This window comes from Canis aureus, chromosome 32 (genome assembly GCF_053574225.1).
Source record: "Canis aureus isolate CA01 chromosome 32, VMU_Caureus_v.1.0, whole genome shotgun sequence".
Classification (NCBI taxonomy): Eukaryota; Metazoa; Chordata; class Mammalia; order Carnivora; family Canidae; genus Canis; species Canis aureus.
Window position 1 is genome coordinate 11,047,722 of NC_135642.1, and position 25,518 is coordinate 11,073,239.

Consider the following 25,518-nt stretch of genomic DNA (forward strand, 5'->3'; position numbering starts at 1 on the left):
TCTTGGTCCATTTTAGCCTCTGGTGCTACATCATCTTTGAAGACCCTAGTAATAGTAACCAGCACTCATTTATGCTTACCATGTGCATGACCCTATTCTAAATGCTTTACCTGAATTAATGCACTGAAGTTCATTTTAATTTTTTATTCTTTCATCTGACTAGCCTCTGAGATAAACCTCCTCAGAAATACTTTGGGCAGTCCCACAACAATCATCTGCCAGAAATTTTAGCACAAGCTAGAATTGGAAATATAAATGAGCCAAGTCCGTGGTTTGGTATGGCAGCCATTGGCGATTAAAAAAAGAAAAAAAAATTAAAGAAATGCTATTTCTATTATAAAAACAATATTTTCTAAAGCTCCAAAGAGAAAAACAATTATGACACTCCCAACATATTTTGGTGGTTGGAAAGTAGAAAATGGCTTTTAAAAATGGGCAAAATACATCTTGCAACCATATTACCAGTGGCTTTAAATGGAAAGAATGACAGGCCAACCTGGGTACAAGGCTAGCATTTCATCTCAAAACCTTTTTCAGTTCTGTGGTCTCAAAACAGCTCCAGAAAAAGCATCCTCAGAACATGGTCTAATACTAAATAAATTCTACACATTTTATGGTTTCAGGTCTAGGGCCCAGGAAACACAGGATTAAGCAATGGCAGAAGTCTTGCCTGGTGGGACCTCTAGCTAGAGCATGTCTGTCCACAGTTGCTAGTGCCCACCACTAAAAGATGGGATTAACAGTATGCAGAGGCATCTTTGACCTGCTTTTCTGTGGCCTTTCCAGCTTTTTATGTTTCTCAATCAGTGAGGCCTTTGGCTTCTTTTTTTCTCCCTTGACTTCTAAGACCCCACATCATTCTGGGTCTTCCTTCTTTCTAATAGCTTCCAGCTGTATCTATTTGCTCTTGTACTTCCATATCCCTAAGAGTTGGGTTTGAGTACTCTGTTTTGTTAACATACACACAAGTTCCATGCAAGTATGGAAATCTTCATTCATAATTTCTACTATTCCTGGTATGCAAATGACTTTCAAATCATCATTCCAACTACAGATGCTCTCATGAACTTTAGTCCTATATGTCTCACAGAAGTTACACCTTTTCTCTTAGATTTTATGCAACCACACTAGACCATGACTAATGGCATGTGGCATTTCTTTTATCACAAACCAAGAATTATGCTAAGCACTTTATTTCTCCTCTCATTACTGATTTTATTTCATTAATGGATGTTTTGGCTACAAATTCAGATTTACTTTTGAGATGATTATATGGAAAAATATGAACATTTACTTCAAATTGATTTACTCTTCCCACACATTACTTTTGACATTAAAAATTCTTTATATATCATCATTGATCATAGAAGTCTAAAATGAAAATAAACTCATTTGCCTATTTTCATCAATAGTATGGGTTCTCTGAGACTTGGTGATGGTCCAGCTCTTGCTGTTTCTTAGAGTGGGCGTTTTGGAAGTGGTCAAATGTAAAGAAGTTTCTCCCCTAGAAGTATGCAAGCAAAGGAAGAGGCATGTAGGAAACTGGATCTTTTTAGGGTTAAGGGTTATTGTACTACAGCAAAACAAAAAGATTTTTAAATTTCTGGCTTCTCCAGAAATCATTAGGTTGACATGGTGCTGACTAGGAGTGTTTATCTCCTTGAAGATGTTAGCAGAGCCAGGAGCCTCTACAGGTTTGTGTCTACTGATCAAGACATAAAATTTTGTCCTATTACAAAGAGCATTTACTCACCTTGTCGAGTTGTCTGCTTCCCACAGGTGGCCAGTTGTCTCTGTTCCAGGCTCCTCCAAAGAGGTAGGGAGCTGGTCTAAACTGCTAGTTCCTATTATCTCTCAGCTAGACATAAGCACCCAGGCAAACTCCTCCTCAGCTCCATTCAATAGGCTATTCTAAATGTATTTAGAAAACATCTAGTCTGTTCTGAACTCTGTTAAGTGAGTGATGTCCTTGGACTTCACACCCCATGGAATGAAGGCAGAGTTCAGTTATTCCACAAGACTTTAGGATAATCATTTTCTTTGCAAAATCATGTTGGACATCCCGACTCTCCTCTAGGGAGAGATAAAAGCTACTTAAGTTGCTCTCCATGCTTTTTCTTTGTTGTTGTTAACTGGTCTGTCCTAAGGTCAAACTTACATAAACTATAGCATCAAATTCCCAAAGCTGTACCCATCACAAGTAAGGAAACAATCATTTTCTTCAGACTTGACTATCTGCCACCAGGACTCAGAGATGGCTAAACAGCTGGTGACCTTTATTCAGGTGTTTTCATTTGCACTTGTGTTTTCAGACAGTGTATAGAACCTTTTGATCCACTGCCAATGGATATGCTTCTAGTCATGGGCTATTTCTATTCTCTGTGCCTGTTTCCATAGCTGTTAGGCACATAGACACAGAATCAGCCTCATCCCAAATCCTGGCTATTCAACACAGGCCTCATCACTGCTGTTGTTTACCCTAAATGGCCTTCCATCCAAATATGTTTCCAGAAGCAGTTCTTCTCTTTAAATTGCAAAGTGGGCATAGGGATCAAATTCTGTAAACGTTTTCATGTTGTGTGTCTCCCTTCTGTGGCTCATGATGAATTCCAAGACCAGGATTTGATAAGTGTTTAGAGAAAAATCATGCACCATTATTTTTATTCATAGAAAATAAACATCTTAGGCTGGCCTGGAATTATAAAGGCTTTTGACTGAAGCTCTCTACATTTAGGGTAAGGAGACCAATAGCCGCACCTCAAGACCAATTTACTTTCACCTCTAGTCCCACAAAATGTCTCTCAGTATTTTCTAAGGGCGCTGTTTAGACATTAGGAATTGTAGCCAAAGCTGTGATTTCATCAGATATCAGAAGTGAAAAAAACAATAGAATTTACCTTACTATGTATGATATTATTGATCTGTATACTTTAATTATTGTGACTAATATTACTGAGATAGGAAACTGAGACTCAGAATACCAGCTCTGAGTGCTTACTGTGTTTGTGGAAATGGACATTTACATTCATTCCCTCCTTTGAGCCTAATTAGCCTATGATGAGCAGAGATGGGGAAACCAAGAGATTAGGTAAAATTTCCCCGTGGTAACAGCTTTAGTAACAGATAGAGCTCAGATGTGGCTCTGTTTTCTTTTTTGGCAGCTCCTTGAAAACCCCTTAGCCCAGGAGTGACTGGTGACTATGAAAGCCCAGCTCCATCGCTTCAACTCAAGACAAACTCTGAGGGGTAACACCCTCTGAGCACCCTATGGAAGCTGGTGGGTGCTGGGACTCTGCCTGAGTTCACACCCTTGCTTGGCTTCCATTCTGCAGGGCTAATAAATTCAGGGCTGGGACTACCACACTGGTCTTCTCCTTTCAAGTTCAGGGTTCTCTCCACCAAAGAAGCCAGACACATCTGTTATTTCAAATTCCAAAACATACCTAAAGAGTGACATAATGTAAATGTATGAGGCACTTTCCAAGTCTCTCCTGACACCTTTCTTTCTAGTCTCCTAATCTAAAAATTTTGTTTGGTTTTGGTTAAGCTGCCAAATCCTAGTTACAACAGTGGCAGGTTATAAGCTTTTTATTCTATCACAAATTTAGACCTCATTTATTAAACTCTTATATATCATTGATGTTATTTGGGTGATACTAGAAATATAGGCTTTTGTTTGATGTTGCTCTTTACACATAATGGGTTTTGTCTCCCTCAGAACACCCTTAACTTGGATAAGGCAGCAGGTAGTAGAGGTGGGAAGCCAGAGCCCTGGGAAAGAGAAAGCCCTATGCAGGATCTGTAGCAAAGTTGCAAAGAAGCTAAGAGTTGTTTTCAGCTACTCTAGATGTTTCTTTTATCAGTTATCATTCTACTTCTCACCTCTCCAAGTTAGATGTGCTGCTAATTTCTCTCCAAATCAATACAAAATGGTGAATGACTGGTGTAGTTTTGTGTATTTCTCCTAAATGTCAAGGACTCCAGAGTCAGGGAGGTTTGATTTCAAATCCTTGACCCACCATTTACCAATTCATTGTCCTCGGGACCCAATTCCCTCCATTCTAGAAGACCATCCATGCCCACCTGACACAGGGGTGAGAATTAAATGCTTTCAAATATAAATTCTAATGGGCTTAGGACAGGTCCTGGAACAAAGCAGGATTTCAAATGTTAGTTTCATCAACCCTATTCCCCTGACCCAGAAACATCTGCATAGTAATCATAAACAGCAGAAGGAAAGCTCAGATGGTTGAGTTTCAGCAGCCACTTACTAGTCAAAGAAGATGTGGTAGTTCTCACTGTCACACAACATAGATGTTTGAGACCAGTCAGGGTGTGATTGTTAGTGCCTGTGTCTTACTCCTCATGGGTGGGTTAGTTTATGTTCACCTGAGGATCCAGTGGTAAAAAGAAAGAGAACCAGGCCAACCTCTCTCCTCAGGTCTCCTTAGCAATAGAGAGATCACACAAGACCCCAAAGCCTCAGACAACCAAGAGGAGATCATCTTTCGGCATACTTCCTGGTATATGTGCTCTCTGGATGACCACGTAAAAAATGTGAAGGCCGCTCTCTCCCAGGCAGAAACAGAAGCAGGCAATCAGAACTTACAGTGAGTCACAGGGCATTTAACCTGTTTCTGCTTTTGATTTTTATGAACTTAGGGGAAAAGGGAGTTTTACTCTTTTCATCTGTTCCATTACAATAACTACTCTGTTAACATACTTTTAAAAGTTCCATTTTAAGTCTGGAACACTTCCTGGATGATGAGGATCCAGATATAATATGCTTGTTTTTCTAAAATAAACCCAGAATAGGATTAGTAGTTCCACTAAATCCTAAAGAGGTGATGCTTTGGCAGGTAAGTAACATGGAGAGGGAAACAGGTGTCACCATCACAGGTAGTTTCTTACATTTTGAATCTTAGAAACCATAAGGAAGCTATAGTGGGGGGGAGCGGGCAAGCTGGAAATACATTCAAGTCAATATTCAGGATCAACCAAAAAAGAGAATAGAAGCAACCTCAATAAACTGCAGTGCTGAGCTAGCAAGATTTGAGACTTAGTTGTTAGCTATAATTTCTCAAAACAAACATCCTATCTCAATTGTCTATTTTTAAATGTTCTTTGAGGTAGCATAGGTGGGAGACAGAAAACATTGGAGACATAAATGACCTTGAATTATTTAAATAATTTTTCTTCCCATAAGAAAAAGGTGACAAGGAGAAATAGTGTTTACTCTCCCAACTGTACGTATATGCATCTCATTCCTTACAGGTAGCGCAAGTCTAAAACAACCCAATGAAGGTACAGAAACATTTTCAAAATCTTCACTGGTGGGTCTAATACAGGTCTGTCTTGTGGACTGATCTCACCAATCTGGTTATACACAACTTTATGTTCTTTATAGTGACTGCCAAAGAAATGTGGGATTAGTGAGGATTATCCTCTTGGAAGGAAAGTGAGTCTCAGACCAGAGTCTGTCATGCATATGGATATTCATTATCTAGATGTTTATTAACAAATAAGGAGAAATGGTCATAAAACCATTCCAGAAGCCTCCTTATCCTAAAACAAAAATCAACTCTGATTTTTATGCATAAAAGGTTTACCTGAGGTAGCCACACCAAATCACTCAGAGTCATTATCAGGCAAGCAGGAATCCTAGTCTAGTGGCTACAATCAGTGCTATGGAGGGGCACATCTGAGATAACTCTGGAGGAAGGGGAGTCTGCAGGCCTCCCCAGATTGTTAGGTTTTTTTTCAGGCCAGGCTTGAGAGGCTTCCTCAAATGTTGTAGCCAACCCACATAGCTTTCATTTCACCAGTGAGAAGCCTGGTCTAACATTCAGCATTTTATCAAAGAGATAACAACTATGTTAAACAAATCTTATGAATAATAAAATACAAACATGCCAACAGGAAATCAGCAAAACTTACAAAAAGGGAAAAATGTGTATAGTAAATCAAGAAGCCAGGAAGTACACAAAAGAGTTTAACATCACTCATACTCACTTATGGGCAAATTAAAATGAGGTGCTATTTTGATTTATTAAATTGGTGAAACATTGTGGGTATTTAGGGATGAGAAACTGAACTTACTAATATACAACAATTGTTATATACTTTGTGAAGTTAATCAATATGTGCCAAAGTATTGTACACATTTTTGACAAAATAATTCCATTTCCAGAAATTTGTCCTCACAAAATACATATCAAAACCAAGCTGATAGGATATTTGCTATAGTTTTATTGATAATACTGAAACTAAAAATGAACAGAATTTCCAGTAAAAGATGATGGCCGAACAAATTATGGTAGAGTTTTATATTTAAATTAACTACTGACATCAAGAATCCTGTAAAAGTCAAGTCAGAAAGACCCTTGTAAACATGACACACAAGAGAGGCAATATGAGAAAAAATTATGTAGTCTACATAATTTAACTACATTAAATTGACTACATAAAAATGTAAATGTTTGGAAGAATACTTGAGACATAGTAACCAGTCAATAAAGATTATTTTGTATTACTATTAGCATTGTTATTTTTCTTATTACTTAATGCTTCATATTTTTGTTGAACTGAGCCCCCATTGTACTTTCAAGTACAGGCTTCAACACCATTTTAAAAAACTTATTTTATTATTATCTTTTTTTTTTTTTTTTTTTTTTTAAGAAAAGCCTTACTCATTTAAGAGAAAGACCAAGAGGGACTGATGTTGCTTAGAGTCTTCCAGCATTGAAACCATGTCTCTAGCTTTGTATCTAAAGCCAGGCTCTGATCCTGGGGTCTGGGATCAAGTCCCATATCAAACTCCTTCCAGGTTCCTTCCATGTCTCTCTTGAATAAAAATAAAATCTTTAAAATATAATATAGGTGGGCTTTTAGCCAAGTTTTTCCAAGAGGGAAGACACAGAGCCGGGAAGAAAATTGGTTCTATTTACATGATGCTAAAATAAGAGACTATTTCACCAGTTCCATCAAACAACTGCTCCACTTGGAGAGAAGCTAAACACCCCACTACCCCACTCAGTGAGCTGGTTGTCCAGTCATAACTCATCCGAAGTTTATGAATGATTCTGATGTTGACTGTTTTATTTCATAATAAAACCAATTGAGTCTCACCCTGAGACTGGTGAAAACATTTCAGATGTAAAGGCCAAAAGGAAGGGCTGTTTCAATGATTCTTCGCTCTGAAGCAATCTTTTATTTCCCACGGCCCACTCATTGTGATATTACTGATTTTTGTTTTCTTTAGATCCAGCCCTTTTCTCAAAGAAGGCATGGGAACTTTATGTCACTATTTCTGGATGTGACTTTTGGTTATTTGGAGGAGAGGAGAGGAGAAAAGAAATAGAGAATGAGTGGCATAGAGTTGTTGGGCGAATATAGACTTTGATGTAACTTCCTGCATTTCCTTTGAGGGGAGCTACCTTCTTTGCAATCTACAGATAACTAATTGGATTTTTTTTTTAATTTTTTAAAAATTTACTTATGATAGTCACACACACACAGAGAGAGAGAGAGAGAGAGGCAGAGACACAGGCAGAGGGAGAAGCAGGCTCCATGCACCGGGAGCCCGACGTGGGATTCAATCCCAGGTCTCCAGGATTGCACCCTGGGCCAAAGGCAGGCGCCAAACCGCTGCGCCACCCAGGGATCCCAACTAATTGGATTCTTTACCAAATGACTATGGAACTCTGGTGAGAAAAAAACCAACCTGTGCATAGGTCATCATAAACATTTCAATGCATTCCCTATATTCCAAGGTTTCAGATAAAGGATTAATTACCAGTCCTCTCATAATAAGTGATTTTTTTAAAACATGCTTTTTTAAAATGAAAAATTATAGCCATACAGAAAATTATAGAGAATAGTATAATGGATATCCATATACCCACCACTTAGATCTAATATAACATTTTCCCTCTGCTTCTATTTTTCAAATTTTGAAGTAGTTCAAACATATCAAGAAATATAGGAAAAATATTAACAAATAGCTTTGTAAATAAAATATGTAAAGTATTTGGAACAATGCCTGGACCATAGAGAAACACAAGTGCCATTCCCCATGCCAAACTTTGACATTTTAAGATTTTGCCATAGTTGTCTCAGATTAATTTAAGAAATCAAAATACCAAGACACTTGAGACCCTTGTTTATCTCTCTTTGATACCTCCCCCTATTTTCTCATGGTCCTCCCTCCCTCACTTCCTCATTCACTCACCCTCAACCTTTACACAGAAAACCACTGCCATGAATTTTGTGTTGATTATTCCAGTTTTTATAGTTTTGTATCATATTGTTTAGATTATTGTATTTCCAAGCAATATTTAATGTAGTTTTTATTATATGTGTATATTATATAATTTGCTTTTTCATTCAATATGTTTTTACGATTTAGTTGTATTAAGGTACAACTCTGGTTTATTTGTTTTCATTGCTGTATAGCATTCACTACATAAATATTATCTACATTTTGGTGATCATTGAGGCTGTTCCTAGTTTTTTATTATAAATCTTTTGTAATAATTCCTTACATACATATGCAAGGGTTTATTTAAGGCAGTGGCTTAATACACACATGTACCCATGCATATATACATAGTTATATGTATACTGAAACCCAAACTATAAAACAGCCTTCTATCATTTTACTATTTTTATTATTTACCATTTATTCTATTTTATTCTATTCCATTCCATTCATGTCCATTCTTATTTGATCTCTCTAGTCTGAAAAGAGCAAAATGTAGGCTGTGACTTCACCATGTTGATTTCCTAATTTTACCAATGAGTCTAAACTCATAGTTTGAATGATACCACTTTAAGTTGTATACCTGAAGATGGAATTCCTGTCATCTGGTATATGAATATTTAACTTTACTAGTATTGGCTCCCAAAAAATACCTCCAGAAAAGAAAAAAAAAAAAAAAAAACCCACTGTTGATCAAGCAAAGCTGTTTCTTGGGCCTATTGGTAGTAAGAAAAAACACTACCATAGCAGAGTCTGAATAATACTTCAAAATAGGGAAATTAGAAGATTTAGGTTTTAGGACTTGAGCTGAGTGATTTTAAGGTACATTTTTTATGGCATGGGACTAGTTTGGATTGGGCAGTTTATGACATAATAGCTTCGAATTGGTAGATACCATGAGGCAAGACTCCTGAAGGAAGTCTTGATGGGCAAGCTACTAGTCTTGATAAGTAGGGTAGTTTTTGCAGCCTCATATATTTATCTTCCAGAAAAAAATATTTCCCTGAAGCAAGCAGCTAAGTATTACTTAACAGAAAAATACGCCTGATCTCAGACTTGTCTAACATAGTGATGGAAAGGTATGTTTGGTGTCATTGTTGTTTAACACCAGAATAGGGAATTATGTTAGATTTGGTTCTCACTACACATACCAAGCATCTACCTTCAGCTCGGTCATGATCCCAGGGTTCTGGAATGGAGCCCCAAATTGAGCTCCCTGCTCAGCCGGAAATCTGCTTCTCCCTTTCCCTCTGCCGATCCTCCTGCTTGTGCTGTCTCTTGCTCTCATTCTCTCTCTCTCTCTCTCTCAAATAAATAAATAAATAAATAAATAAATAAATAAATAAATAAAATCTTTTAAAAGTTTTTTTTAAAAAAATCAGCAAAAGCTTATGATTCAAAAAGAGAAACAAAAAGAAATGAATGTGGGAAGAATTAGAAATCTTCAGGTGAAAAAGTATAGCTCTTGATTTTCAAACACTCAATAAGCTGGTTAAACTATAAACCATATACATGGAATAAGCTAGTACTGAGGACATCATTTAGCTGAAGCTGAGGAAACAAGAGGAAAGTGAGAGTGAGCAGTAAAGAAGCAAGGAGGATAGATGAAGAGGCTCCAACATGCATCTAGTAGACCTTTCAAAAGAATAATAAAATAAGTGGAAGAAGGGAAGCAAGGTCTGAAGAGGTAATAGCTATATTTTTTCCAGAATTAAAAACAAATATGAATCTTTAGATCGAAAATACATTCTGAGTATCAAGATGGATAAAAATAAATAAATCCACATCAAGTTACAGTCTTGTGAAACTGCAGAATATAGATGGTATAGACAATCCCTAAAAAGTTATCAGAGAAGAAAACGCAGATCACTTATAAAGGAAAGACCTCCACACTTAAACAGATTTCTTATTGGTAACAATAGAGGCCAAAATACAATAGGATGATAGCTTCAAAATACAGAAGGAAAATAACTGGTAATCTATAACTGTATATCCAAATAAGCTGTCATTTAAGAGCAAAGGCAAAGTAATGACATCAAACTAAAAACGTTTTCATTTGTACAAAGCCAAGAGTTTACCACTGAGCCCTCACTAAAAGTACTATTAAAGAATAGACTTAAGAAATAAGTGAAACCAGAGAAACCACATGATACCACAAAAATAGGGCATAAACTGATAAAATATATGAGTAATTTTAATTAACAATAGGCTATGTTTTTTAAAAAAATGAAAGGCATGGTCTAAGGGAAAAGGCCATATTAAGTTTTTGGCTGTTAGATCCTTTGTTAAGACTTCTGACAGAAGTTCTTCTCCATCAGACAGAAGTCTTTCCAGAACTATGAAGTGTACAGTCCCACAGAAGACCGATATGCCCAAACTCTCTACAATTAAGTCTAAAGAAAATAGAGAAAGTCTCAAAAAGAATTGTGGGTATATAGCTTTTAGCACATGAGATTGACTAAAATAAAATACATAGAAATCCATAAAATTTTATGAGAGAGTTGCTTTGGCAAACTGGGTTAAAAGAGACTGAGATTGGGGTACCTGGGTGACTCAGTTAGTTAAGCATCCAACTCTTGATTTCAGCTCGTCATGACCTCAGGGTCATGAGATTGAGCCCTGTGTCGGGCTTGTGCTGGGCATGGAGCCTGCTTGGAATTCTATCATTTTCCCTCTGCCACTCCTCCTTCAGCACAGGCTCATGCATGCTCTCTTTCTCTCTCTGTCTTGAGAGAGACTGAGATTAATTGAGATTAAAAAAAAAGAAACACGGACCCCAATTTTCTACAGTCAGGAAGCAGGCTGATAAATCTGTTCAGTGGTCAAGAAAGAAATGTTCTCCAATGTCCTCTGCAGAAGTGATTGAGGAAAATAGTAGGAGAAGGACACAGAAGAAGACAGAACCAGTCACCATAGGGAAAAATGGACTACGGAGTCATCCCTAGGAAACTGGATATAGTAAGCAAGATATATTCCCTAGGCACAAGGAAAAAGTACCTGGCAACATTTGCTCAATGGGATTCAAACTTGCTGTGGACCAATGGCTGCTGCATGTCTCTTCTTTTTTCTTTTTTGAATGGTGGAGCTTGAGTGCAGTTTTCCAGTACATGCTTCATCATTGTATGTGGGAGGCAGATAACTTGTCTTTTTAGTGGTGGAGTTGCATCCAAATGTGACATAGATAATAAGGCCCTGGATTTAGAGCTCAGTGCCTTTATTATATGAGTCTTTTAGGGTGTGATAGGATAGGGTTGAGTGAACTTCATGTGTGGTAGAAATGTAATAATTATAATCCAGAGGGTGGCCTGTGGTAGATTTCATTATTGTCCATAACGTTTGACCCTTCCATGTATCCACACCCAGTGTCATGAGACTTTGCAGTTCCTCCAATTACAGGCAGAATATATTTCCCCATCTCATGGATTCTGAGCTTGGCATGTGCCTTGCTGTGGCCATTAGAATGTTAACAGATGTCGCATGCTTAGGTACTTGAAATGTTCTAGCAAGGTTGGGCTTGATCCCTTTCACTTTTGCCATTGCCCTGGGTAGCCTACTGGTTCCAGAGTCATGTAATATGTACATGAAGCAAACTTGACCTGGACTGACAGTCTGGAAGCAAATCTAGCTGAGCCTGGCTGAGAGTAACCAAACTGAAATCAACTCAAAGATACTTGATATGTAAATAATTGCTTTCTGTTACAAACCAGTGGTTTTGGGATTTTTTTAAAAAAGAAGTTATCACTATGACGATTCTTGAATAAAATATTATCTTACTCCACAGAAAAAATAATTCAAGACAGTTTACAGATATAAATATGAAATTAAGATATCAAGATTTTTTTAAACTAAAGTAAAATATTTTAATAATTTTTAATAGATTTTTAAAAGATTTTTATTTATTTGAGACACAGAGAGAGAGAGAGAGAGAGCATGAGTAAGGGGGAGGGAATAGAAGGAGAGGGAGTAGCAGACTCCCCACTGAGCAGGGAGGCTGATGCAGGATTCCAACTAAGGACCCTCAGAACATGACCTGAGCTGAAGGCAGATGCTTAACCAACTGATCCACCTGGGTGCTCCAACCTCTGCTGATTTTAAAAGGGAACACTTCTTCCACTTATTACACAGAGTATGCTATATAATTATCTTAAAGTCATTGTCAAACTGTTACATAAAATTAATTTCAGCCAAAGTGAATTACTGTTTTGGTGCTTAATATTTTGATTATTTTTTCTTACCATTGGATTTCTTAATGTGTTTTAGAATTTTGCTGTTAGTATAATTTTGAATAGAAATTCTTGTATGTCTTTTTACTTTCTAACTTCTGGTTAAACTCCAGAGTGAATACAGAGAGTAAGTGATTACTAAGGATATCATTACCTGTTTAGGAATTTTGCAACTGCCCCCACTTATTTATGGGGCTTGCCATAATGGCATTTGGTGGCTATTGTGAGGGTATCTCCATTGTGTGGACTGTGAGGATGTCTCACATCTAGTCACTAAGCACACTAAGCAGTGGGCACTCTGTTTCAGTGTGTGCATTGTTAGACTCTGTCCATATCTTCCAGCAAGGATGGACTATTGTATCCTGCTAAAAGCTGTAGACCCAAGTTGGTTAAATATTTTTTCTGCCTTCTTTTATAAGTACAAGGTGGTTTTAGGTACCTTATAGCTCAGTGTGCTCCCCTGTCCTGCGTGACAATTTTAGTCGTCTGTACCTGCAGGAGATTAATTCTTACTACTACTACTACTTTCTTCCAGACTCAGAGCCCAGCACATCTGTGGCTTCAGGCTTACTCACAGCTTTATGTATCATTTCTGTTCCTAATCCACAGAGATGCCTTTCTTGTTTCTAAGTCCACCTATATTGTTTTGGTTTGCTACCTTGTACACCACTGCTGTGTGTTTGGATTGGAGGTTTACGTTTTGAAATCACTGAAGAAAATTTGGCTGAGGTTCATAACATTTGGTTTTTACGCAAAAATTCTAGCATTTATTTTTTTTTTTATTCAATGCCTTCTTTAATGGCTATAAACTACCTAACTTCTGAATATTGTTTCAGGAAAATTTTTAAAAGGGAAAAGGGAAACAAAAACACAGCAAATAAGCAGAGCATTAAGTTCATAGTTGTCAATATAAATGATCTGGTAACCTGTGTATTTAATATTTGTCTTAGGACATTGAGTTCTATTCACAGGTGTGCTCCAGGAGACCCTATTATCTTTGAAGGCTGACAATTGGGGCATTAACATGATAAATGTGATAATATAGTATTTACTTCTTTTTCTTAATCGTGTGTTTTTGAAGGAACTAGAATACAACATGGGAAGATCACTGTTTATTCCTCAAGCATATAGGTAGAATAGCTTAACTTTGTTCCATGTCCTTACTAAGAATTATTTAATGAGGTTTCACACTCTACAGCTCTGTTTCCAATGTTTTAGTATCATTATGAGGAAAAGTGTGTATGTCCAAAAAAAGGTAAAAGTAAATAAATAAAGCAGTCCCAAAAGATACACAATCAAAGCCAATATTTTCTACCCCCATTTCTCTTGCTCAGTGCCACTCTATAAGAATAATTTCTATTTTTAGAGATTATATTGGCTATCTCATGGATTTATAGTGCTTTAAAGAATATAAAATCATCAATTAAGCATTATCACTCTGCTATGGACCTTCTTGCTTCAATTGAGAAGATTTAACTGCCTTCTTGTCTTACTTTCTCTCATTCTGTTACATCACTGATCTTAGTTCCACCACTGACCTCCTCTGCTACTTCAAACAGTATTCTTTTTTCCTTTAAGATTTATTTATTTATTTGAGAGAGAGAGTGAGGGAGGGAGGGAAGGAGGAAGGGCAGAGGGAGAGAAGACTCCCCCTGAGCATGGAGCCTAATGCAGGGCTCAATCCCATGACCTGGAGATCATGACCTGAGTTGAAACCAAGAGCCAGATGCCCAATCAACTGAGCCACCCAGTACCCCTTTTAAACAGTACTCTTAAATCTTCACTTCTGTATCTGCTCATCATAGACCAGAACTACCTAGTAGAACTTCTTGATAGAAATATTCATACCTATTCTGCTCAATATGGTAGCCAACTACCCATGGTGAATACTGAATCCTTAAAATCTGGCAAGTGCAACTGAGGAACAACAGAATTTTAAACTGTATTTAATTTTAATTAACTTAAAATTAAACATCCACATGTAGCTAGTGGTAACTGTACCAGATAGGGCATCTATAGATAGATATCTTTCAATTAGCTGTAGGTTTTGGGGGCAAGTATATTGGCCCCCTTCATTACTTTTCACCTCTTCTCATCCTTCCCTCTCACAACCTCAGTTATCTGTGGTTTTATATTTATATTGCCCGAATTGGTAACATTGGCATGGTATTTGTTAAGTATAGTTAAACCTTCTAAGATATATCTAAAGTTAATCCTAATGCAGAAAATCTGAAAACTATATCTATATTACTATGATTCAGCTTCCTTCATAGCTCTCTCCATGATTTTTAACTTTTTGTTGATTTATTTGTTTATTGTTTGTCTCTCTTAAGTCTGATGAAAGCTGGACTCCTGGCCACCTTATTCAGCATTATAATCCCAAAGTCTAACATTACTCCTTTATTCATTAGACATAAATGAGACTATAGAGAACACAATTCTGTATCATAAGATGGACTTTAGCAAATATCAACCAAGTTAGCATTAATTACTAAATCATACACCTTCAGGAATTGGAGCCATTTTGATCCACAGTCACAACAATTCCCTCCATATCTCTATTTTTTTGCATGCATGAATCCTGGAGTTTAACTACAAAATGGCAACTGGTGTGAGATATAATATTTCAAATATTATTAGCTGCTTTTAGACTGCTGTTTTGCCCTACATGAGCACTTGGAGGTTCAGGGACTATTTCAAGTTATGGTAGCTCTCACCTACATTTTTAGGTAACCATCCCATTTTCATATATCCTTACCTGTCATCAAGAGAAATCATAAGAGCAGGTCTGAGTTAACATTTATGGGAGCTGCAGGCAGAGTATCCACTTTTGTCTCTTTGATTCCTGTTTTCTCTGGCCTGCATTCTGAACAGGGAACTAAACTGCAAAGTCCCTGAACATTTCTGATTTGCTCAGATTTATCTAAACTTAGTTACCCTGAATAATGGACCTCTTTGGTCCTGTGTGATCTCAACCATTGGTGCTGTAAGCCAAATCTTACTAGGGTGATAATGCATAACACCTGATGGTGCTTCCCCTGAAGCACTATATAGATGCTAACAAATTTTACTCTTACAGTAGGCAAGAGAGATAGCTCCTACTCCACAGAAAGAGGGGATATTTAAATGTACCCTAGGGAAGAAAACTAGTCAAGGATAAGCATTATCTTTGCTTGCTGTCTCCTTCTAGGGCCCTTCTCTGCCTCCCTCTCCCTCTATCCCTTCTCCCTCCCTCTCTCTCTTTCATAAATTCATCTTTTCCCTTGATAGGTCTGAGAAATTCCCAGAGAAAAGCTATGACTTCTGTTGAAGACAAAGGATTTTATAGATGTGTGAAGGTGATAAGCTAGAATCCTTGACCATTGTAATGGGTTGAATAGTATCCCACCCAAATTTAAGTCCATCTGAAACCTTAAAACATGACCTTATTTGGAAACAGGGTGTTTGCAGATATAATTAATTAAGAGTGGAGATGAGATTACATTGGATTAGCATGGGCTCTAAATCTAACAACTGGTGTCCTTCTAAGAAAAGGAGAAGACATAGAAACACACAAAGAGAAGGCCATGTGAAGACGGAGGCAGAGATTGCAGTGAAACAACTATAAGAAACACCAAAGATTGCCAAGAGCCAGTAGAAGCTAGGAAGAGGCAAAAGAGGATTCTTACCTAGAGCCTGCAGAGGTAGCATGGCCCTATCCATTGATTTCATACTTCTAGCCTCCAGAACTTTCAAAGAATACATTTCTGTTATCTTACCTTTGTGTTAGTTTGTTACAGCAACCCTAGGAAACTAATACAATCACCTAACTCCTCCTTCTGGAGTCTTGGACACTGCTGTCCAACTTTCTACCTGCCCCTGCAACTACCTTTCATTCTCTTCTGTCATCCTTTTCTTCTGCTCATGGCTTAAATTATGGCATTCCCCAGAATTCTGTCATTGGCCATTTTCTCGTTTCAGGGTACCTGGGCAATCTTGTTCAACTTCCTGGTTTCAATTATCTCTCTGCTAATAACTCAAAACATAAAGCTCCAGTCAGTCTCCTCTCTTTGATTTACTTTTAATATCCTACTACATATCAAAAACCAATGTCAAAAAGCACATGTTCAAAAATGAATTCATTTTTTAAACCCTTTCCCATACATTCTTCTCTCCCTTCATCACTCCTCCTACCCCTTCCTCATCCTTTATTCCCTATTTATTTTCATGTAGCATATTTGGTCCAATGACAAGAGCCAGAAATCTTGAGTCATATAAGAAATCCCATGTTCCAATCCCCAACAGCTAGTGTTTTAGCAAGCCATTTGTTTTATCACTTTAAGTTCTTGAATTAACTATTTTCTTTTCTTTTTCTATTTTCTTTGAGGAGGTCCTTATCAACTTTTAGTCATAACTACTTGGAGTAGGTTTCTGTTGATATCAATGCTCTCCAAACCATCCCACAGTATTGTAGTCACCATATCATCTCCAATATCCAACTACGATAGCACCACTCTCCTGCTTAGAATTCTTCAAGGATACTCAACTGCCAAAAGGTAAAGTCTCCTTAGTATGGCTTGACTATCTTCATGTCTCATTACTTCCCCAAGCTCCCAACATGGACTTTAGTCACACTGAACAATCTGCCATTCTCTAGCTATATTGCCATATTTCCAACATTCTCATGGCTCTGTCCATTCTGCTCTCTTTAAAATACCCTTCCACGAAAGACTCTTAACTATAGAAAACAAAATGAAGCTTGCTAGTGGGGAGTTGGGGTAATTGGGTGATGTGCATTAAGGAGGGCACATAATGTGTTATATGCGACTGATGAATTATTGAACTCTACATCTGAAACTGATGAGGTACTATGTGTTGGCTAATTGAATTTAAATTTAAGAAATTAAAAAATAAAATACTCTTCTTCTTTACCACATTTATTTGGCTCACTGGGAGGCCCCTGATATCTCCCCCAAGGCTTCTAAGTCTCCAATCTATTTTAAATGCCCCTCTGTTGGGTCTCCATAGCTTCCTCCAGAAGCACAAACATCACTTACTATTGGTAGTTTTCATCAAGAAGTCTCACTAAACAATAAAGTCCATGATACAAGGTCTATGCTCAATTTATAGCCAATAACTATTTTAGAAATTATGAGAAACAAGGCATATACATTAAAAATTTTAACAAATATATAGTATATGCATCTGTGTCAATGGATTTTCTTTAATGTAATGATTTTAAAGGAAGCAGTTATCATCAAAGTTGTGTGACAATGATGAATACTGAGAATAGATAAGACCTGAAGAAGGTCTTAAAGAAATAGTAGGACTTACATAATTAGCCTGTGATATTCCAGACAAAATAAAAATGCAAGAACAAATTTGGCATTGGGATTCAGTAAACTGATGGGTTTAACAGCAATTTGGCAGATAATTTTATTACCTTGACACCAGTGATGTTGACTACTGCAACTGAAGTGCCAGCCTGGTATGGCCTAATGCAGTTGCTGAGTTCATGAATGGAGGTGTTGTCCCTTGAGTACTTTTGGTTACAGAAGTTGTCTAAAAAAATAAAGAAAAGGAAATTATCTTCCCAGCATCCTGGACAATGTTCAGATGAGTCAGGATCCTAAGTCATGATTTCAAATAAAACAGGCAGATGTATGGGACATTCAAACTATTGCTTAGCATGTTAAATTGGTTCATCCATCAACCATGAGATGTCAGAGTCCACTGAGAAAGGGATTGGGAATTTTTTCTTGTGGCCTAACAAAGGTTCCCAAATAGTAACCCTGCAGGTTTGCACAGGTTTTCATACTTTGCTTCCTACATTAAGTTCAAATAGAGGAAAATTTCAATTTCTTTGAACAAAGAAACTGACCAAAACATCCAGTTGTTTGCTGTTGCTTTGCTTGTAAAAAAGCTGTATTTGGAAGCAAATGTGTCAGAAGGATTCTGTTAGATGGCTGATTGCGTGCCCTTTAAAGATGGGTATTGTTAAAAGTATGATATTGTCTTGGACTCCTCTCAAGGAACCATATGATTTAATTATATTTATTTGTACCTTATACAGAGTCCTATTGCTTGAATAAAGTTATAACAGGATTCTGAGGATTTAAGATACAAGCAAGGTAATTATCACATAATTTGAATTTTATGTAAGATAGACTCAAAGGAATACATGTTAAATTGATAAGAGAAGTTGGTAAGGATGAAATTAAATTAATTCCACAATGAATACACTTTGTAAGGATTTCCATGAATGGGCCAAGGAGTGTTAATAGCTTTCAACAAGGAGAACACAGGCTGAGAAGTGAAGCAAAAAAGGAATTTTGCTTCATTTTCCTTCTATTTCTTTTTCTCCCTGGAAAACAGCTGGGTCTTCTATTTTTTAAAGACTGATTTGTTGATTATTTAAAGACTGACATTCTGATCATCTATAAAAGAATTAAGCCAGCAGTTCTCATTCTTACTTTAAATATTAGGACCTACAAGAATTGAGTCTGGTCAATAAGTCATTTTAATAAGTCATTTTCATTCTAATAATAATGAATAAGTACCAGCTACAATTCAATCTAGTTGGTCTTAAAGGATACAACCAATAGACTTTGGTCTGATGGAATTCTGGGGGAAAATATTTGATATGTTCCAAGGGAGCTAGGAGGAAGATGGTTAATTTCAGCTACCCAGATATTTTGCCCCTGGTGACTCTTCTGTAACTTAAGTTCAACACTTCTACTTTTATGGGTAATTATTATGTATAGTTGTAGGATACTTATTCCTAAACTGTTGGTATAATATCTCAGCACTCCTCGTGGACTCTCAGGTACCACTTCCCTTGAAGATTTTCATCTAATTTCATGTCAGCTCTTTTCCCATCCCTCCATCCACCCTGTACTTATCTGTATCACACTTCCTAGTGGAATCTAGGATGCATAGTTCTCTAAACACCTCTGTAGTTCTACATCATCCACCATTATTCCCACTTTACAAATGAAAAAACTGATCTTAAACACCTCTCTACTTTAAGCCAGAAAAGGCTGGAGAAACATTAGGCTTCCAGTGATTGCACTATTAAATCATGAGAAGGAGATTTTTGACATTTTCCCTCAATTTTATAAAATTATCAAATTGTTTAAATCCTCATAATGTGAGAAAAATCTAAGCAGAACTATTATTAGGATGCCATTTTTACTGTACTTCAGTCTTTTGTTCTCATGCAGAAAATTCTTCTTCCACTGGATCATGTGAGGAAAAGGTCACTGGCTAGCAAAACCCAGTTTGTTGCCAATACCTTCAGTTCCAATTATTTTTAACCACTGGGAGTGGGTGGGGGAGACTCTGTGTAGGCATCAATTATGACTGATCTGACTACAAATACTTGGCTGTTGCTATTGTTTTCATCAGAAGAAAGTATGAACACGCAGCCTGGTGTAAAGAAATAGAGACTGAGACTTCTGGGAGGAGGGAGTATAGAAAGTTAGCTCTAACTATAACAACACTATCAACATATAAAGCTTTAGTTTCTGTTTATTTTTCTTCTCTGAAAACATAAGGGACATTTAATAAATGTTTTATAATGTACTCATACAAGCAATTACCCTGAGATTGATAAGTATCTCCTAAAATGCCATCTCTTTGTTGTTTATAACATCATCAGAGGATGTGTATCCATTCAACAAATACATTTGGGTACCCATTACTTTTTAGACCATTTGTAGGCATACGTACAGCCTCTGCCAAAATGGTAGTGGAGTGAAGATATGAAGGAGAGCCCTAGACACAAATGGACACATAGAATTTCTATAACTTTGTAAGCACAAAGAGTAAATTTTTAAAAAATCATAGTTTAACGTTTGGATACTTTGTGTAGTGGGAAACAAAAGTTTGAGAAAGAAAAACTGGAGGAAGACTCGAAAAATTGAAGTCGATTATATTTATCATCTTATGAAAATGAAAATCATTTTTGTTGATTGAAGACAACAGAAATGTTACTCGATTTGCTTATTGATGATCATACCCTGTGAAGGCACAGAATAAGGTTTGAGAAATGTATTTGTGCAGAGAATTCTGACCCACTCACAATGAAAGATTCCAGTTCAGGACAATTTCATGTTCTGCCAGGAAATGAAGCAAAATATGTGGGACACAGGATGAGTCAAGATGGAAGGATAAACTTTAGTTTCTTTTCCTTGCAAATGTTGAAGTGCTGTACCGTTAGGAGTTTATTTTCCTCTCCCTTTGAGTCATAATACCAAGGTTTGACTAAGGTTATAGAATCAGAATCTAATTGATACCAACCTTTTATCCTCCATCTCCTGTAATATGCTTTCCTGTGACAATAATCAAAGATATACGATCCCAGCAGGAGTCAAATAAATAAGTAATAACCTTTGGAAGCTGAATTGAAGCCTTTGCAAAGAAAGGTGCTCTGGAGATAAACACTATGGTCCCATAGCTTCACTATTGTCCATGACAACCATGTTTCTGCAGTTGTAGGATGTTTCCTATTTGCTAACACTCTGAATACTCTACTATGAAACCTAGAATTGCTTTTTATTTCTATCAAGTATGGGAGCAGGGGAGAAGCTTACCCATTACACATTTTTTGAAAGGAAAGATTTTATACAATTATACAATTCAGCTAAGTACTCTGGTGTGCCAGGGAGTGAAGCTGTGCATAAGGTGAGGAAACTCTACAAGATAGATCCTAGAGAAGGACCAATAAGTGAATAGAGATGCAGGGAGGTAGTTAAGATGACCCAGCCCCTTTTTGGTTCTTATGGGGACATGAAGGATCTAGCAACCAGATCTAAAAAAACAAAAACAAAAACAAAAAGCAGAATGAAGAAAAGTCCATGTCATTGCTAACCACTTTGATCCTAGATCCTGAGAAGTTAGCTAGTGCACATTTTCCCCATTTTACAAGTGAAAAGGCATGAATACCTCAATGGCTTTGGTTTCCCAACATTTCTCCTTTCTGAAGAAGGAGCCAAGCCTGCCAGGAAGTTATTGAGTTGGTCCAATGACCTATTAGACTGCAGTCTTTTTTTAGAGGTATTTAAAAGATGACAGAGAATTCAAGGTTACCAAAATCACAGATTATAAATGGCACACGTGGAATCACTCTCCTGACCTCATGAAAAGCAGAGCCTATAAAGTGGGCATGCCAAGAGGCCAAACCCCAGGCGTGAACAGATTTCCCAAGAGCCCTGTGAAGCAACTTGGGGAGTTTTGTCTGGATGTGAAGCCTCAGAGACTAGAACTCCAAATTTGTCTACATTCTGGGGAGACCTTAGAGATATACATGCTGCAAAATGTAACTTCCTGTCTCTACAGGAAAGAAACTCTTTTAACAGGGCTAATAAAATGAGCTCCTAATGAGGCCTCTCAGACATCAAATAGGCAAAGTAAAAACACACTTTGATGAGGTAAGTGTAAGGGGATCAGAAACATCTCTCCACCCCCAAAAGAGTTTCCTTTCAAAGTCATGTGGGCTGAAAAGTTAAGGATGCATCATACTTTGCAAAAGCCAAGATATCTGGAGCAAGACTTTGAAGATATTAAAGGATTAATGGGTACCTAATTAGGAACTGGCCCAAGCCACCCAGCCTTTGTATCATCCTCTACTGTCTCTCAGCCAGACCTCAGAGTTTTGACCCCATCCGCTACACACCCCACTTTTTAAAAAGATTTTATTTATGTATTCATAAAAGACATAGAGAAGGGGGCAGAGACATAGACAAACAGAGACGTACGCTCCTTTCGGGGAGCCCAATGTGGAATTCGATCCCAGGATCCAGGATCATGACCTGAGCCAAAGGCAGATGCTTAACCACTGAGCCACCCAGGTGCCCTACATCCCATTTTCTTTAATAAGCTTCAGTTTTAAAAAGAGCTGTTCTAAAACACCTCTCTAGCAAGAGAGTGATTAGGAAAAAATTTTTAAATCTTAAAATTTGTGGAGTCACATAATCCTTTTGAGTCTTCCCATAATAGTCAATACACAATCACATATTCAGAAGTTATGACTCTAAGTTAGGAGTTATGGGCTTAACATAATTGAAAAAGATTTCATCTCAATATTAGGAAGTTTCCATGAAACAGAGTTTTTTTTAGGGAGATGGAAGGCAAGTTGTTTCAGAAAATAGTGAGTGTTCCAGCCCTGAATCTGAGGCTGAGAAATGTCTGAAAGAAATAACAGAGGCCTTAGGATATGATATTAACTGACATAACATTCAAATACGCTGGCACTTGTATTTGACAATATCTGCAGTTCCTTCTGATGCTAAGACTCTATCATAAATAAATGAGGGTACAACAGACCACTTTTAATGGTTATAACAAGGGCTTCTCTTCTTCTTTAGAAGGCATTTTCTAAAGAAATACAAATGGCCAATCAAGACACAGGGAGATACCTGACATTATTAGCCAACAAAGAAATACAAATAACAACCATATACGATACCACACTCACGAGGGTAACTATAATAAAAAAGACAGATAATGATAAATGTTCGTGATGATGTGTAGAAATCACAACTCTCATATATTTCTGGTAGAAAGTTAAAACAGTGTAGGTGCTTTGGAAAACAGTCTGGCAGTTCTTCAAAAGCTTAAACATAAATTACCATATGACCTAGCAATTCCACTCCAAGGAGTGTAGCCCAGAGAAACAAAAACAAATGTCCACATAAAAACTTGTAAGCAAATGCTCACAACAGCATTATTCTTACTATCCAAAAGAGTGGAAACAATCTAAATTTCTACCAATTGATGAACAGATAAACAAAATGTGGTATTTTTCATATAATGGCACATTATTTAAGCATAAAAAAGAATGAAGTATCAATATCTATGTGAATGAACCTTGCAGACGTCATGCTAGTGAAAGAAGTCAGTCACGAACCGTACCACATTTTGTGTGATATTACTTGCTGTATGATTCTATTTAAATGAAATGTCAGATAGGCCATTCATAAGGACAGAAAGGAGACTGGTTGCTGCCAGGGGCTCTAGGGGTTCTGGAGAAATGAGAAATGATGGCTACTAGGTCTGAGGTTTCTCTTTGGGTTATGAAAATGCTCCAAATTGATTGTGGTAATGGTTTCACAACTCTATGGATATACTTAAAAACAGTGAATTGTAAATGGATGAATTGTGTGGCATATAAATTATATCTCTTTAGAATTGTTATATATCAAAATTTTTTTTAAAGTATCTTTGGAAAACCTGGCAGCAAAAGAGTTTAACAGACCTGTTGGGGCAGGACTCTGGTCAGACTGCTGATCAACCCAGGCCTACGGCATCAGCTGGCTTTGCGCCCTGTCAGGAAGCAGACTGTCAGAAGAAAGGGGGCAGTGAGATGTGTCTCTGTGACTTAGCATTCGCCACTCATACCAAACTGAAAGAAGGAAACTCCTCTTAGCAAAGAGCCCACATCATGCTGTTCCTTCCCATGCCACTCTCACCTGACAGTTGTGTAGTCTGCCACCTAAATCAGGCTGACGAGGGTGGAACCAATCCAAGAGAAAATCCAAAAGTTTGCCTAGACAGTATTAGCTCAGAAACTGCTCTTTTACCTCAGTGGCTGAAGAATTTTGATTCATTTTGTAACAGTTTATCTTTGATGATGTACAATGCATGACTCAGTTTTGTGGCTTTTAGCACTTCAATGCTAGGAATCCACTAAAGCCCATTTTACTTATTCCAGAGATAGCCCTGGACTTCTGCCCAAACTTCTTCCTTCCTCCGGGCTCCCATAATAGGGAATTTCTTGTATGTTGGCCTCTCAGAAGAGAGGACAGCTGAGATGCTGTCATTTCACTGGTAACACTCTAGTTTTTTGAGGGCTCTTTGGTCTTTTGAATCTTCTATTAAATTACAAACATCAGTTATCAGATAATAGCTTTATCTAGGGTCTTTAAGAATGGAAAAAAAGGTTTAAAACCATAATCCAATTTCCCCTTAAACTTGGCCTTGTTAAGATCAGAGTGAAGTCAATGGATTTTTCTAGTAGAGACACACCAAGTAGTTGACAAGACACCTTGTTAGGATCTGGTCTTTAGTGCTATGCATCTAGAGCCTCATGCAACTTGAATGCTCCTTTGTCCACCAGTTTGCAGGCACAAATAATTCACGCTGACATTGTAACTCAAATGCTGTAGGTTTGTTGCCTTCACTCATATAATTCTAAGAACGTGGTCCCTTGACAATCCCTGCAAGGTATTTCTGGGCTTCTCCACAGAAGCCTCACATGTATTCAAGCAGGCCCTACTCATGCTGCTGCTTCTGCTGGGCCTCTGCTCATGATCTCCTGACTTCCTGGGCAATTGCTGGATCCACTGAGCTCTTACTCTGTCTATCCACAGAATGCTGGCTAGCTTTGGGGGTTCTTTCCACTGCTCAAAGCACCAAAAGAGCCCTGTATCCCTTTCAGCCCTCACGATGGTCCATATGGAAATGTTCCCATTACCAGGATTATGTGGGGTACCGGAATCTCTCTCTCCCAGTGCTCTCTCTCCCTAAGCTCCCACGTGTATGTGCATTAACTTTCATGTAGATACTTCAGGCAAACTGAACCAAAACCCAATTCAGACCCAACAATTCCAAGTCATAGTCGGACATCCCTACAAAGCTCTCTATATTCTTTAGGCTAAGCCAAAGTCGACTCATCTTATTTAAACTTATCTAATGGGGTGTCTGGGTGGCATAATCAATTCAGTATCTAACTCTTGGTTTTGGTTCAGGTCATGATCTCAGGGTCATGAGACTGGGCCCTCCACTGCGAGATCGAGCTCTACCTAGAGCTCCTCACTCAGCACAGAATCTGATTGGGATTCTCTTTCCCTCTTTCTTTCCATCTCCCCCTGTTCACTCACACTATCTCAAATACATAAATCTTAAGAAAATAAAAAATAAACTTCTCTAAAATTTAATTGGTGCCAATAAAATCCAAGAAAACTTGAATACAAAAAGCCTCATTTTCAATTTATTAGTTTAAAAGGAAAAAGTATTACCAAGTTAGCATTCTCCTTCTTTCACCTCAGACAGAAA

General features: G+C 37.5%; 1 protein-coding gene across 1 annotated transcript in view; it reads right to left on the reverse strand.

Moving 5' to 3' along the window:
- The window catches only part of LOC144302848 (uncharacterized), a 308,111-nt gene that overhangs the window by 99,227 nt on the left and 183,366 nt on the right, over positions 1-25,518 (reverse strand). The window contains exon 6 of the mRNA XM_077880411.1: positions 17,906-18,024. Within this exon, the coding sequence (XP_077736537.1) occupies positions 17,906-18,024 (119 nt within the window). The remainder of the gene's footprint in view (positions 1-17,905; positions 18,025-25,518) is intronic.